The 12,379-nt window shown below is 35.0% G+C and overlaps 1 protein-coding gene across 1 annotated transcript in view; it reads right to left on the bottom strand.

The window, feature by feature from the left end:
* The window catches only part of ABCA12 (ATP binding cassette subfamily A member 12), a 326,573-nt gene that overhangs the window by 193,330 nt on the left and 120,864 nt on the right, over positions 1-12,379 (bottom strand). Inside the window, exons 10-14 of the mRNA XM_070956774.1 lie at positions 7,913-11,776; positions 6,450-6,565; positions 4,273-4,370; positions 2,969-3,222; positions 2,776-2,888 (exon numbers count right to left, since the gene is read on the bottom strand). Of these exons, the coding sequence (XP_070812875.1) occupies positions 2,776-2,888; positions 2,969-3,222; positions 4,273-4,370; positions 6,450-6,565; positions 7,913-11,776 (4,445 nt within the window). The remainder of the gene's footprint in view (positions 1-2,775; positions 2,889-2,968; positions 3,223-4,272; positions 4,371-6,449; positions 6,566-7,912; positions 11,777-12,379) is intronic.

Genomic DNA, 12,379 nt, shown 5'->3' with positions numbered 1-12,379 from the left:
AACCTCCTCTTCTCTGTGATAGCCCCTCAAGTATGGGAAGACTGCTATCATGTCACACCCTAGTCCTTCACTTCACTAGACTAGACATACCTAGTTCCCTTAACCATTCATCGTACCATTCAGCCTCCAGACTTGTTATCATCTTTGTTGCTTTTCTTTGTACCTTTTTTAAGGACCTCAGCATCTTTTTTATATTGTGATGACAAGAACTGGGCACAGTATTCCACGTGTAGCCTCACTAATGCTGTATTAAAGAGATACTATCCCTCTGTTGATACCTCCTAGAACTGCATTGGGTTACCAGCAGCACATTGTTGCCTCATACTTAAATGGTGATCCATTAGGACAGCTAAATCCCTCTCGGTTACTACTGTTGAACCAGGTACCACCCATACTATACTTGTGCATTTGATTTTTCCTGCTTAGGTGCAAGACCTTACTTTTCTCACCACTGACCTGCATCTTATTGGGCGGGGCCCAATGCTCCAGTCTGTCGAGATCCTTCTGAATATTGAATCTGTCTTCTAAAGTGTTGGCTATTCCTCCTTGCTAGGTATCATCTGCAAATTTCATGGATTCCCCTTCTGTCTCTTTGTCTAAATCATTTACAAAGATGTTGAAGAGTACTGGGCCTAAGATAGAATCCTGAGGTACCCCACTGCATACTTGTAGATGTAGTTCCATTGACGACTGCATGTTGAATGCTGTTGGTCTGCCAGTTGCAACTCCATCTATTGGTGATGTGGTCTAACCCACATTTTTCTATCTTATAAAGAAGTAGGTTGTGATCTGATTTTCTGAATGCTTTTCTGAAGTTTAAGTAAATTATGTAAGTAAACAACATTTTCAGAGTGTTGCTTACTTTGTCTGTTTTTAACTTTCCACAAATGACTTAAATGGCTCAATTGCACTCTTCAGTTTGAGTCTGTGTGTTCTGACTTAGGCTTCCTGAGACAGTAACCAGCACATGCTTAGTCCCAAAAACCCTCTTTTTATTTCAATGGCTGTGAATTATGTTCATTCACTGCATGTAATGAGTCACAAATAGTTTGTAAAGAGTCTGACAGAAGTCTGCCACAGTCTTTTGGGATAAAGCTGATAAGTACTCGCCTTTATCTCCCTTGACCAGCTGCCAAAGACCTAATTGGCAATTAGCTTTGCAAGGCCACATGGAGCACAGAGTCAAAACAGAGCTTCAGAATTCAAACCGACCAGGACGGACAAAGTTGCTTCCTGCAAAGGCTCACATGCCTTTGCTCCTCCTTTATGTCTTATGGGAGGGGGTTCATGTGCCTTTGCTCCTCCTTATGTCTTATGGGAGGGGACAATCATCTCCAAGCCCTATTCCTTTTGTTTTAACTATTCTTGCCTTCTGGCAGCTCTGCGCATGCGCGCAGTGGGAACAGGCTCCCCCTGTTCCTCGGCCTTGCTGATGTCCAACTCTGGAGGCAGCACATAACTCCCAGATGGTCCTGGCCCCCTCTCTGCCTTCAACGCAGAGCCCTCGTCTGAGCCTTCCCCAGACTCCAGGACTGGCCCATGTTCCTCCCCAACCTCCTCACTGTCCGATTCTGCTGCCAGCTCTGCAGGCCATCACAACACTGTGATTCCAAATTGAAATAAGGATGTGGTTTTATATCTCTGAAAAGGAGACTTTTTTTTCTCCCAACAAAAATGTTGAAACATATCCACATTTACAAATAGAGAAAATATGGAAGTAGAACTTCCTGTAGGTAGTTTGGGCCTAACCCATGTATGATTTTACTGGGGATTTTTACCTCTCAATCACCCCTCTCCCCAAATACCCCAGCTCAGTAAACATCCAAGAATAATGCTAGAAATTTGGAGAAACACCACTAACCACCTGGGATACTGCATCTGGTATACCCCAGCTGTACTTCCTGGATCACGTTCTTGGACAGCCTCTAAAAAACCTGACATTGTAGCAACTTCCTTCTCCTCATCACTCATTATTCTGGCATTTGCAACAGGGCTTTTGGTCCATTGTAATCCTTAGCTCTGTTGCAGTACGTTGGTGTTTAGGGAACTAAGGATTGCAAAGGACCAAAAGCCCTATTGTGTTATGGCTGGCATTTGGGGAGCTAAGGATTCCTAGGATGCCTTAGTTCCCCAAATGCCGGTGTAATGCAACAGGTTTTTTGGTCCATTGTAATCTTTACTTCCATGAATGCCAGTTTAGCACTCTATCCTATGAAAGAAAGAAGCTGCTTTGCTGATTTACTCCACAAAGCACAAACATTTCCTTCTCATGCTGAATAAAAAGGTTGTGCTGACACTGAGAACAATGAAACTACTTTGCCCAGAACAGCAGCTCAGGTTTTTAGCCCCCACTTTACAATTTTTCACCTCTGATTGGAGATTGGTAACCCAAGGCACTTCCAGGCCTATTCTCTTTGTCCTCTCAGCAAACGCTGGCAATTTTTGGTGATAGAGTTTGTGGCATTTCACCCATACTAAATTAAACCTACCATTTACAACCCCACCAAATTTTTAAAAAAACTATATTTCAAATGCTGTCATCCTGTTACTGATCCACCACCACCACCACCACCACAGCCATTCAAGATAATAAAAAAAGTAGGATATGTTTCTGGTTATAAATCAACAAACAAAATTCATAATCCATCTGCCGATCTTATCACATTTATTTCAATCTAAGTTCTCCAAAAACATTATTTTAAAATGTTAAAGAAAATAGGCAGAAAATGTAATAAAAAAATGTATCCATACATAATTGCTGAAAGCAAAGATTACCTCGTTTTTTGGAATGTGGTGTAATCTTAGTGATATTCATTATAGAAGTCAAGGAAGAAATATGCTTAGAGTTATCACGGAAGTATTTAAGTTGAGGGACATTTTCTTGTAACCTTTTTAAAGAAAAGAAAAGGAGTAAGTATTGGCCCTCTCAAATAGATACTTGCTACAGATTATATGCAAAGAATCTTACCACTTAATTTGTTGCAGAAGCTTTTGGGGATTCCCAACAATTATTTCCTGAAATTGTTGGGAGAGTCTTCTGTGGCTAATTAAATTGGACAGTGCACGATCACTTTGGTTTCTACTGTGAAGAAGCTTCTTGTGGAATTCACTTTGACTGCACAACTCAGCAAAACTAACATCAGGGAGCTGGCATGTTTGCTGCAACCATCTAATGCTCTCGAAATCACAAAGGAGTGATATTAAGTTTTGCAGATGGGTTAGCTTTAAACAATCAAAATAGAGACAAAATTAATCACAAATGAATAATAAAAGGCAATGAAAGAAATCTAGCCAATATTGAAGGGAAATACTATTTTTTTAAAAAAATTGATTTATATGCCGCCCTTCTCCGGAGACTCAGGGCAGCTTACAATGCGTTAAGCAATAGCCTTCATACTTTTGTATATTTATACAAAGTCAGCTTATTGCCCCCAAAAACTGGGTCCTCAATTTACCTACCTTAGAAAGGATGGAAGGCTGAGTCAACTATTTCATGACAATGATGGAAGCTTTTGCATATAATCAGGATTGGTTTCTAGGTCTAGGCAAATAAGGCAGTTGCCCAAAGTGCCAAATTTTAGGGGACACTAAAATTGAAAAGACTTCCAAAATACACAATATGAGTATAAAATATAATAAGCTTTCTTTGTTGCTTTAGAACTTTTTTTCCCTGCACTTTTTGATATACTTATTCATAAAGTCACTGGAGTGGTAGTGAGCAACAAATGTTGCAAGTTATGAAAAAAATATTACTATAGCTATGGACCTCAGAAAGTTGATAATATTACTGGAGCAAGACAAAGGTCTGGCAGGAAAATACTAAGCATACTGTAAACCAGTAAACTTACACAAGGCGATCTATATATCCTACACAAGGATGCTTTTAAAATTCCTAACAAAATTGAAACATGAACGAAAAAGTAGGGGGCACCAAAATATGATTTTATCTAGCTCCTTATGACTAGAGATGATCCTGATAAAATATAGGGTGAAAAACTGCTTTCTTCTAGCTCTGAACAGTAAGTTCAGCTCCTTTTCAGTTCTGCTCCAAACTGCACTCAGTACAGGACTTCAGATGCATAGCTGAAGAAACAAGGGGATGGAAAAATTTGGAGCAGAAAAGTAGCAGGTAGGGTACACTTCTCTGTCCATTTCCCTAGCAATGCTATTCTACAAAAAGCAGCCAGCTGAGCTTCAAAAACTTGTTACAGTAAACGTGCACTTTCATATTATCATTGGTATTTTTCATATCCAAATGATACACTTACTTACTTTTAACATCAGAATCTCTGGAACTGTGGCAAAAGAATTTTGAGAATTAAAAAGAATTCCTTTTAGCTTTCTTATTTTTGGAGGAAGAGTACAATTTTCTGTAAGAAACAACACCATTTGTCTTTTGTAATACATTTTTTATAGATTTCCACTTTCATTAATAAACTCTGCAAGCACTTTGAAAACCAATGAAAGCAATATTGTTCCAGCAAGTGTTTGTCTCTTAGATCAGTTTACTGAATGGCAACTGAGATATATTTGATTTCTATAGTTTAAAATAGTTGTGAAAGAATTCTTCCCAGAATTCGGGGGGAAAATATACTTAACCATCATGAGCTGAATCAAGCTTTAAAAGAAAGATGTAGGAATCAAACCCTCACACACACTAAAAAATACTGCAGACCACTCTTTTCTTTATTACTCCATTTCATGTTTCAGCTGTTTTCAAGCACAAATAAAAACAATGTTTATATTGACTATATTATATTCCAAAGAACATTCTAAGGTTCATCCAGGGAATAAACTTTCCAAACGAGTACTCCATCAAATGTTTTTATCAATTTTAGAATATTATTTGTTTCATCAAATAGCTTTTCCTTTGAATGAACATCAGAACATACTTTCTTTTTTTAGGTTTAAGCTAGAACCATTATCACAAAATAAAATGCCTGAATGTAAAGCATTGCAAATCCATCTGTTTTTCTCTGTAACTTTTCAATTCATCAACTTCTAGTGGCACTGCCGTTCTTCTCTCAAGACAAGTACCCAATAATTTTTATGAAATTATTTATATCTATTATTATATTTTATATTTTTATAACATACTTTATTCATTAAACATGAAACTCAGTCAACTGAACATTCAAAAATAAAAATATTTATTATTATTATTATTATTATTATTATTATTATTATTATTATTATCTCTTTTATTCATTAAACATGAATCTCAGTCAACTGAACATTTAAAAATGTATCACAAGTATCATTGACTGGTGCTGATAGTTTATATGGTTTGCTTCCAGCATCCTAGGTATCAACCAAGTATCTTCTTAAAATGTATAATGTTCTCAGTAGTGCAGTTTTTTGCAGTTCCACTGATGTTATTGCAGGAAGCTGCAATTTCTTGATGTATTTTGTAAAATTCTTGGACATGGTACCAAGTGCCAAGATGACAATGGGTATCACTGTTACATGTTTAATCCATAATCACATAATTTCGATGGCCAGGTTTCGTGATTTTTTTCAGTTCTTTTTCTTCGACTCTGGCTTCTCCTGGTACAGCAATATCAATAAATTGTACGCTTCAGTTTTCAACAACTGTGATATCTGGCTTGTTGTGTTCCAAATGACAATCCATCTGTATTCGAAAGTCCCACAAGACCTTCACCTTCTCATTTTCGATGACTTTTGCCACATATGAGGCTTATGTTCCCATGACTTTTCGGATACAGGTAAATCGTATTTTTTACATAATGACTCGGTCATGTCTAGCTTTGTAATCAGTTTGCACAATTTTGCTGCACCCACATATTAAATGTGAAACAGCTTTCAACTTTGTCATTGCAAAGTCAGCAGTTTGGATTGTCAGTGGATTTTTGTATCTTCACTTTCATGACATTAGTTTGTAGTGCTTGTTCTTGAGCAGCCAGTATTAAACCTTCTGTTCTTTCTTGATGGTTTCCGTCTTAAGCCATGCCTATGTCAAGTTGTTATCACATTTTCCTTCAATGTTTTTCAAGTGCTGTCTATGCAAAACTTTGGTTTTCCATCCATTTAATCATCCAGCTGTTTTATTATTTTTATATTATTATTATTGTTGTTGTTGTTGTTATATGATCTGTCACTATTACTGTATGTACAATGAGAGCTTATGCACTGGCAATAAATTCCTTGTGTGTCTAATCACACTTGGCCAATAAAGAATTCTAATTCTAATATACTACAGTTACATTAAGCCTTGTGTTACTATTGGTTTTGAAGTGTAAACAGCAGATGCATGTTTATTAAATGTGGGGGGAACAGACCCAGTAGTATTCCTCTTCATCAGGCTTCCTGGCTTTTATCTGGGTATGAACTGTCATCAATATCACCATAGAGCACCCAGTTGCTATTAAACTCTTTCACAAGGGGAAGATTTAAAAACAAATGTATGCTATTATGGAAGTAAGTGTTACCTGATAATTCATCTTCTGACTCTTGAAACATGTTCATTATGCAAATGAAATATGATGAGACGTTACTATTATGAGATGATTTTAGGAAGACATTTTCAAATTCTGAAAACAGAAACCTGGGACAAAACAGAACAAAACAGTCTTATGTGAAGTCACACACATTAAAGAATGGTTTGCAATTAAAAGAAAGTCTTCAATTTACCTACAGTTTAATTCAGAAAATGTACCAAGAGAATAAATAATGGTTGGAAACTAACCAAGGAGAGAAGCAACCTGGAACTAAGGAGAAACTTCTTAACAGTGAGGACAATTAACCAATGGAACAACTTACCATCAGAAGTTGTAGGTGCTCCATCACTGGAGACTTTCAAAAAGAGACTGGACAACCATTTGTCTGAATTCAATTCAGTAGTGAGAAAAGTAAGGCTTTACACTTAAGCAAGAAAAACCAAATGCACAAATATAAAATCAGTGGCTCAACAACAGTAACAGTGCAAGGGATCTAGGTGACTTAATGGACAACCACTTAGTTATGAGCCAGCAATGTGTGCTGCAGCTGCCAAAAAAAGCAAATGCAATCCTAACATGCATCAACAGAAGAATAGTATCAAGATCATGTGAAGTGTTAGTACTGCTTTACACTGCATAATAAGACCACACTTGGAATACTGTGTCCAGTTCTGGTCACTACAATACAAAAAAGATGCTGAAGCCCTAGAAAGAATGCAAAATAATTAGGGGTCTGGAGCTAAACCATACACTGAATTGAGTATGTCTAGTCTAATAAAGAGAAGAATTAGGAGTGCATGAAAGCAGTCTTCCAATACTTGAGGGGCTGTCACAAAGAAGACAAGGTCAACTATTTCCCAAAGCAGTTGAAGGCACGACAAGAAGTACTGGGGGAAGATCCTTAAAGAAAGATCCAACCTAAAACTAAGGAGAAATTTCCTGATGGTGAGAAAAATTAATCAGTGCAAGGGCTTGCCTTCAGAAATTGTGAGTGTTTCATCACTGGAAGTTTTCAAGAAGAGATTGGACAATAATTTAGACAGAATAGTATAAGGTCTCCTGCTTGAACAGAGTGTTAGTCTAGAATTCTTCCAAGGTCCCTTCCAACTCTGTTATTCTATGCTCTAACTCAACACAAAGAGGAAATAAGAATAATTTCTATTTGATCAGAAAATGGATTTTGGTAATCATGTGAGGTTACCAAAAGATACTCAAGTGTACCAGTATATATGAATGCTCTCTCTGCTCTGTAGTGAAGTCATCCTGTCAATTATGCATAAATATACATTTTTAACAATGTATATGAACCAGACATCAGTAATTCTGCATCATTCTGAACATTTTATACAATATTATTTCTTATGTTAACCTCATCTCAAAAAGCATTTCTTTTCTGCTGAGAAGAAGATAATAAATTTCTCTTCATTTAACTAATTATGAAACACATTACTTACTGTGCAATCAAATTGCTTGGAGATTGTGCTTGTTCCCATTCCTTCCAAAACGTCTTGTTTAGAAGTGTTTCTGCAATCATCAGAAAAGGATGCCTAATATGATCAAATTTATATTGCAGCTCAGTTCTTTTTGACAGCAAATTTGGATCTGGATTTGCTTTAAGCTCCTTTAGCAAATCCAAATGATTTAAAATAGAAATACTGACATTAAATATTTCTGGAACTGATTTGTTGTTATCCGGAACTTTCCCCATCATTTCCAAGCCATATCTTGCATTCTCAGTTTCTGTGTGGTACCATTTGGACAACATAGTCCAAATTTGTGAAAAATTACTTTCAGATGGAATGGAGATTTCATCTTCATTTCTTTGTGGGGCATCATTCACAGGAATGTTCATATATGCATAATCTTGAAGCTGCTTAAAGAATATTGCTAACTCACTCCAGTCTATTAATTTGTCAATGAAATTTTGTATATAATGTTCTGTTTCATTACCTGAAAACAGCACGGGGATTTTTGAAGGGTTATAAGTAACATCATTTATATCATCAAGAACTCGGATGAAACAAGTTGAATTAATTGATGGTAATTGTTTAGAAATTTTTGCTAAAGTTGCATACATCTCCTGTATCCAAGGATGTTGGAAATCAAAGAGTATATCCATTTTCAAAAGCAAACCAGAAGAAATTTGTAGTGATTTGATGATGCATAACAAGTCATTTGAAAAATGCACATTATTTTTTTGGTAAAGATTTATTAATTTTGTCTGCTGGAAATTTTTTATGGAGAAAAGTAAGAAGTCAATAAATGTTTGATTTGTTTTCTTTTCAAAATCCATGGAGGAGAAAAGCCGTTCACAATCATTTTGGTTATATACTTCAGAGAGAGAGATATTTTTAAACAGCATTTGAAAAATTATGTGAATTATATCTTGAGCATTGCAATTATGTGGCACTCCCATTTTATTGGTCCAGCTATGTAATAATGGACTTAGAGTTAAATATAAGATATCAACTGTTTTTGTTTCAACTAAATTTCTATTCCCTAAGATTGATTCACTGAATTCCTTTTGAAACAGAAATTGTGAAAAACCATACAAGATGGCAATTTTTCTTTGATTAGTTTCTTCCAATTTGCTGTCAGAAAGTATAATTGCTCCTTCATTCAGTATGTCATAAATATTTTCAAAGGTTTTGTGACTATTATTACCCAGTGGGAGGATGGTTTCTAATTGACTAATGTTAAATTGATGCCTAAACCTTTGCTGAAATAACAGCTTCCTAACAACAATATTAATTCGTTCTGAAGTGTTAATATGTGGGTTTTCTTCATTATATTTTGGTAATACATAGGATAAAAGTTGAGTTAACCCTTGCAGTTCTGAGTTAAAATGAAAGTCAGAAGCATTATTCAGTAAAGAAAGATGTTTATGTAACGTACTTAAAAAAAGTGAGCGATGCATTACAGGTTGTAGTTCTGTATAAATATTTACAAAGGCCTTCAACTCATTTGACCAGGATTTTTTAGCAGTATTTTGGATTCTTTGTAGTAATTGTGAAAGATAAGTAATCAGATTTACATTTGTTTTACTATGATAGTTATTATGAGAGGTCAAGAATGGTTTCAGAATGGCTTTTATTACTGAAGATTTAAGAAAAAAATCTGTCAAAGGAATTTCTTCTCTTGAATCAAAAGTCCATGGTATTTCCATTGGAAATTGGGTAGTTGTTACAGACATCATCTTCTGGATAGTTTTCCATATCATTGTAAGTTTTAAGTTGATCCTATTTAAAAACAATTCATTTGATATTCTTATAGTTTTGTTTAATATGTATTTGATTTGTTCTGGAGAAGGATCAATGTAGAAAAGTCTTTGAAAAAGAGCATTAAAAGGTGATAAAAAAGTATTAATATTTGTTCTAAAATAAATGTTGTAATCTATGTCAGAACTGGAATTTAGGAACAATCTTAACATATCTAATATGTCTTCTAAAGAGGAAACTCTTATGCCCCAGTTTAAAGTTTCAAGAAGTTTGCATGTTTCTTTTTCCTTGTTGGCTAATCCAATGCCAACAAGAATTAGTGCTTTTCTGGACATTTCTAGCAGTTGAATATACTGCTTTGTATTTGTCACATTCTGTTTTGAGTGCAATATTTCTACAGTCTCACTCAAGATTTCTGAAAAATTATTCCATTTTGATTGATGAACAACATTTTTGCTCATTTGTAAAAACTTTGCTACAATCTTTTGGTGTTTATTATGTAGCAAAAAAGAAGACACAAATGTTTGATTCCAAAATGATGGGTTATCCAGGATATTTTGAATATCTGCTACTGTTCCTTTAAAAATAAAAGGATTCTGAATGTGTAAAGCAGAAATTTTGTCAATGATATTGCTAAGCAATGGTTCTCTGCAAGTCAGATTATGTTGAGACAGATCAAGAGAAAAGGCACTTAGATTTTTATCAATCCTTTCTATCCAGGAATTCTGTAATTTATGGATCCCAATTAATTTAGACAGAAAACTGGATGAAACTTCTAATAATTTGATGAGACATTGAAATTCACCTGATAAGTGTTTCCTTTTGTTTCCCTGGATTATTTCAAAAAGCGATGCCGATTTGAGACTTTTTGTTGTAAACAATTGGGTAAACATATAGTCATAGGTTGTTTGGTTTTCAAAATCCAGAGAAGAGAAGAGAAAATTACATTTTCTTTCTCTTAAGGCTTCCTTTAGTGTGGAATTATTGACAAACACTTCAAATGCAATGAGATGGAAATCTTTGACAGTGCAGTCTGCGAATCTGTTGTCAGCCTGAATGTTTCCCATTTGAAGAAGGCTTGGTGCTAAATACAACAGTTGCAACGTTTTTGCTTGTATTGAAGAATTATGCCACACTGGAGTCATATATAAATCCAGCAAAGGTAATGATTGTGAAAATCTGAGGAGGGTATCACTTTTGTTAATATTAAATGATTCTATCTGACTGGGATCAGAAAGTATCTCTATACCCTTCTTAATTATCCGAAATAATTTCTGTACAGTTTCATTGTTGGTATTCATTAGTGGATTAACAATAAAAAATTCGCTGATGTACTTTTCCTCCAGGTCCTCTAACACTTGTAAACTTTTCAAAATAGTATTTAAAACCATTGAAACATTTGCTCCCTTGATGCTCCCTGCATCATGCTTTTCCAATAAATGGTTTACAAATTTAATCATTTGCTCAAGTTCTATTTTCAAAGGAAGTCCAAAGTTATCATGGTTGACGTACAGATTGTCATGTAATATATCTAAAATCTGTTTATACATAAGGATGTCTATATCACTCCATTTTGCAGACCTCAATTTTTCAACAATATGCCAATAAGTGTTGAATTCATTCCACTGAGATTCATTAATGGAATTTTGGATTTTCTGCATCAGGTTGGTCAGAGAAGAGATCAATAGGTAGTTATGATTAGTCTTGATATTTGTTATGATACTAAATATTTTCTGAAGTACCAGGAGCTTCTCAGGAAAATTGTCAGCTGTTGCAGGTTTAAGCAGAAAGTTTACTAACAATGATGGCAATTCTTCCACTGAAGTTAAGTATTTTCTATATTTTTCAGGAAGGAAAGATAATTTGAGGACAGTGCTCATTTTAACACTTTGCCATGCCTTTCTGGCTTTAAAAATAATACTATTTAAAAATGTGATATCCCCAATGCTCCCATTTAAATTGTGGATATTTTGAGTTTCTTTTAAGTCAAATAATGGCATTTTCTTCAAGCTATTCTGGGAGTTTGTATTTCTTTTGAAATCCTTTAAAAAATAGTCAGTCTTAAAATCTTCATCAGCAAAATCAAGAGCTAAAAGATTCCTGTAATAAAAAGATAGAGAGTGCATCATTTATAACAGAACAAAGAAAATGAAAATGCCATGAAATACCATGAAATTTGTTTCCCCTTTCTAATACTGTTTTTATAACCAGTCTTCCCATTCACCTCCTCCTTACACCTTGCTTGCTTCTATTTTTAACAAATCATATTTTGCTATTAAACATAAGGCTTATGCTTATGACTGGTCTTAAATAAGATTCCAATCAAACATTAAAAATGCCAGATATGGTCTTTCATGGTTCCTGACTCAGTTTTTTGTCTTTTTCCAAGACACTCCCACCTTTTTAGTTCCCAGATTCCTCTTTTCTAGTCAACCCTCTCTTTTAACTATAAACATTTAAAAACTCTGTTAATAACTTTTATTAATGTCAGTGGATGTTTCTGAAACGGTTACAGTGCTGTACTGCAAAAGACATGATTGCTGATCTATGGGAGAGAATTAATCTGTTCCTTTACTGCTTCAATCAGGGTGAAAATAGTAGCTCTTACTGACACATGGGAACATTTTCAACAGAGGTAGCTACCCTTGAAGCAGCTCCTTATTCAATTGAAATGTGGCAGTTCCAATTTCATGCATATACCAT

Source organism: Pituophis catenifer, unplaced genomic scaffold (assembly GCF_029215685.1).
Source record: "Pituophis catenifer annectens isolate HBS135680 unplaced genomic scaffold, rPitCat1.0.hap2 SCAF_1, whole genome shotgun sequence".
Taxonomy (NCBI): Eukaryota; Metazoa; Chordata; class Lepidosauria; order Squamata; family Colubridae; genus Pituophis; species Pituophis catenifer.
This window is presented reverse-complemented; position numbering and strand designations above follow the sequence as displayed.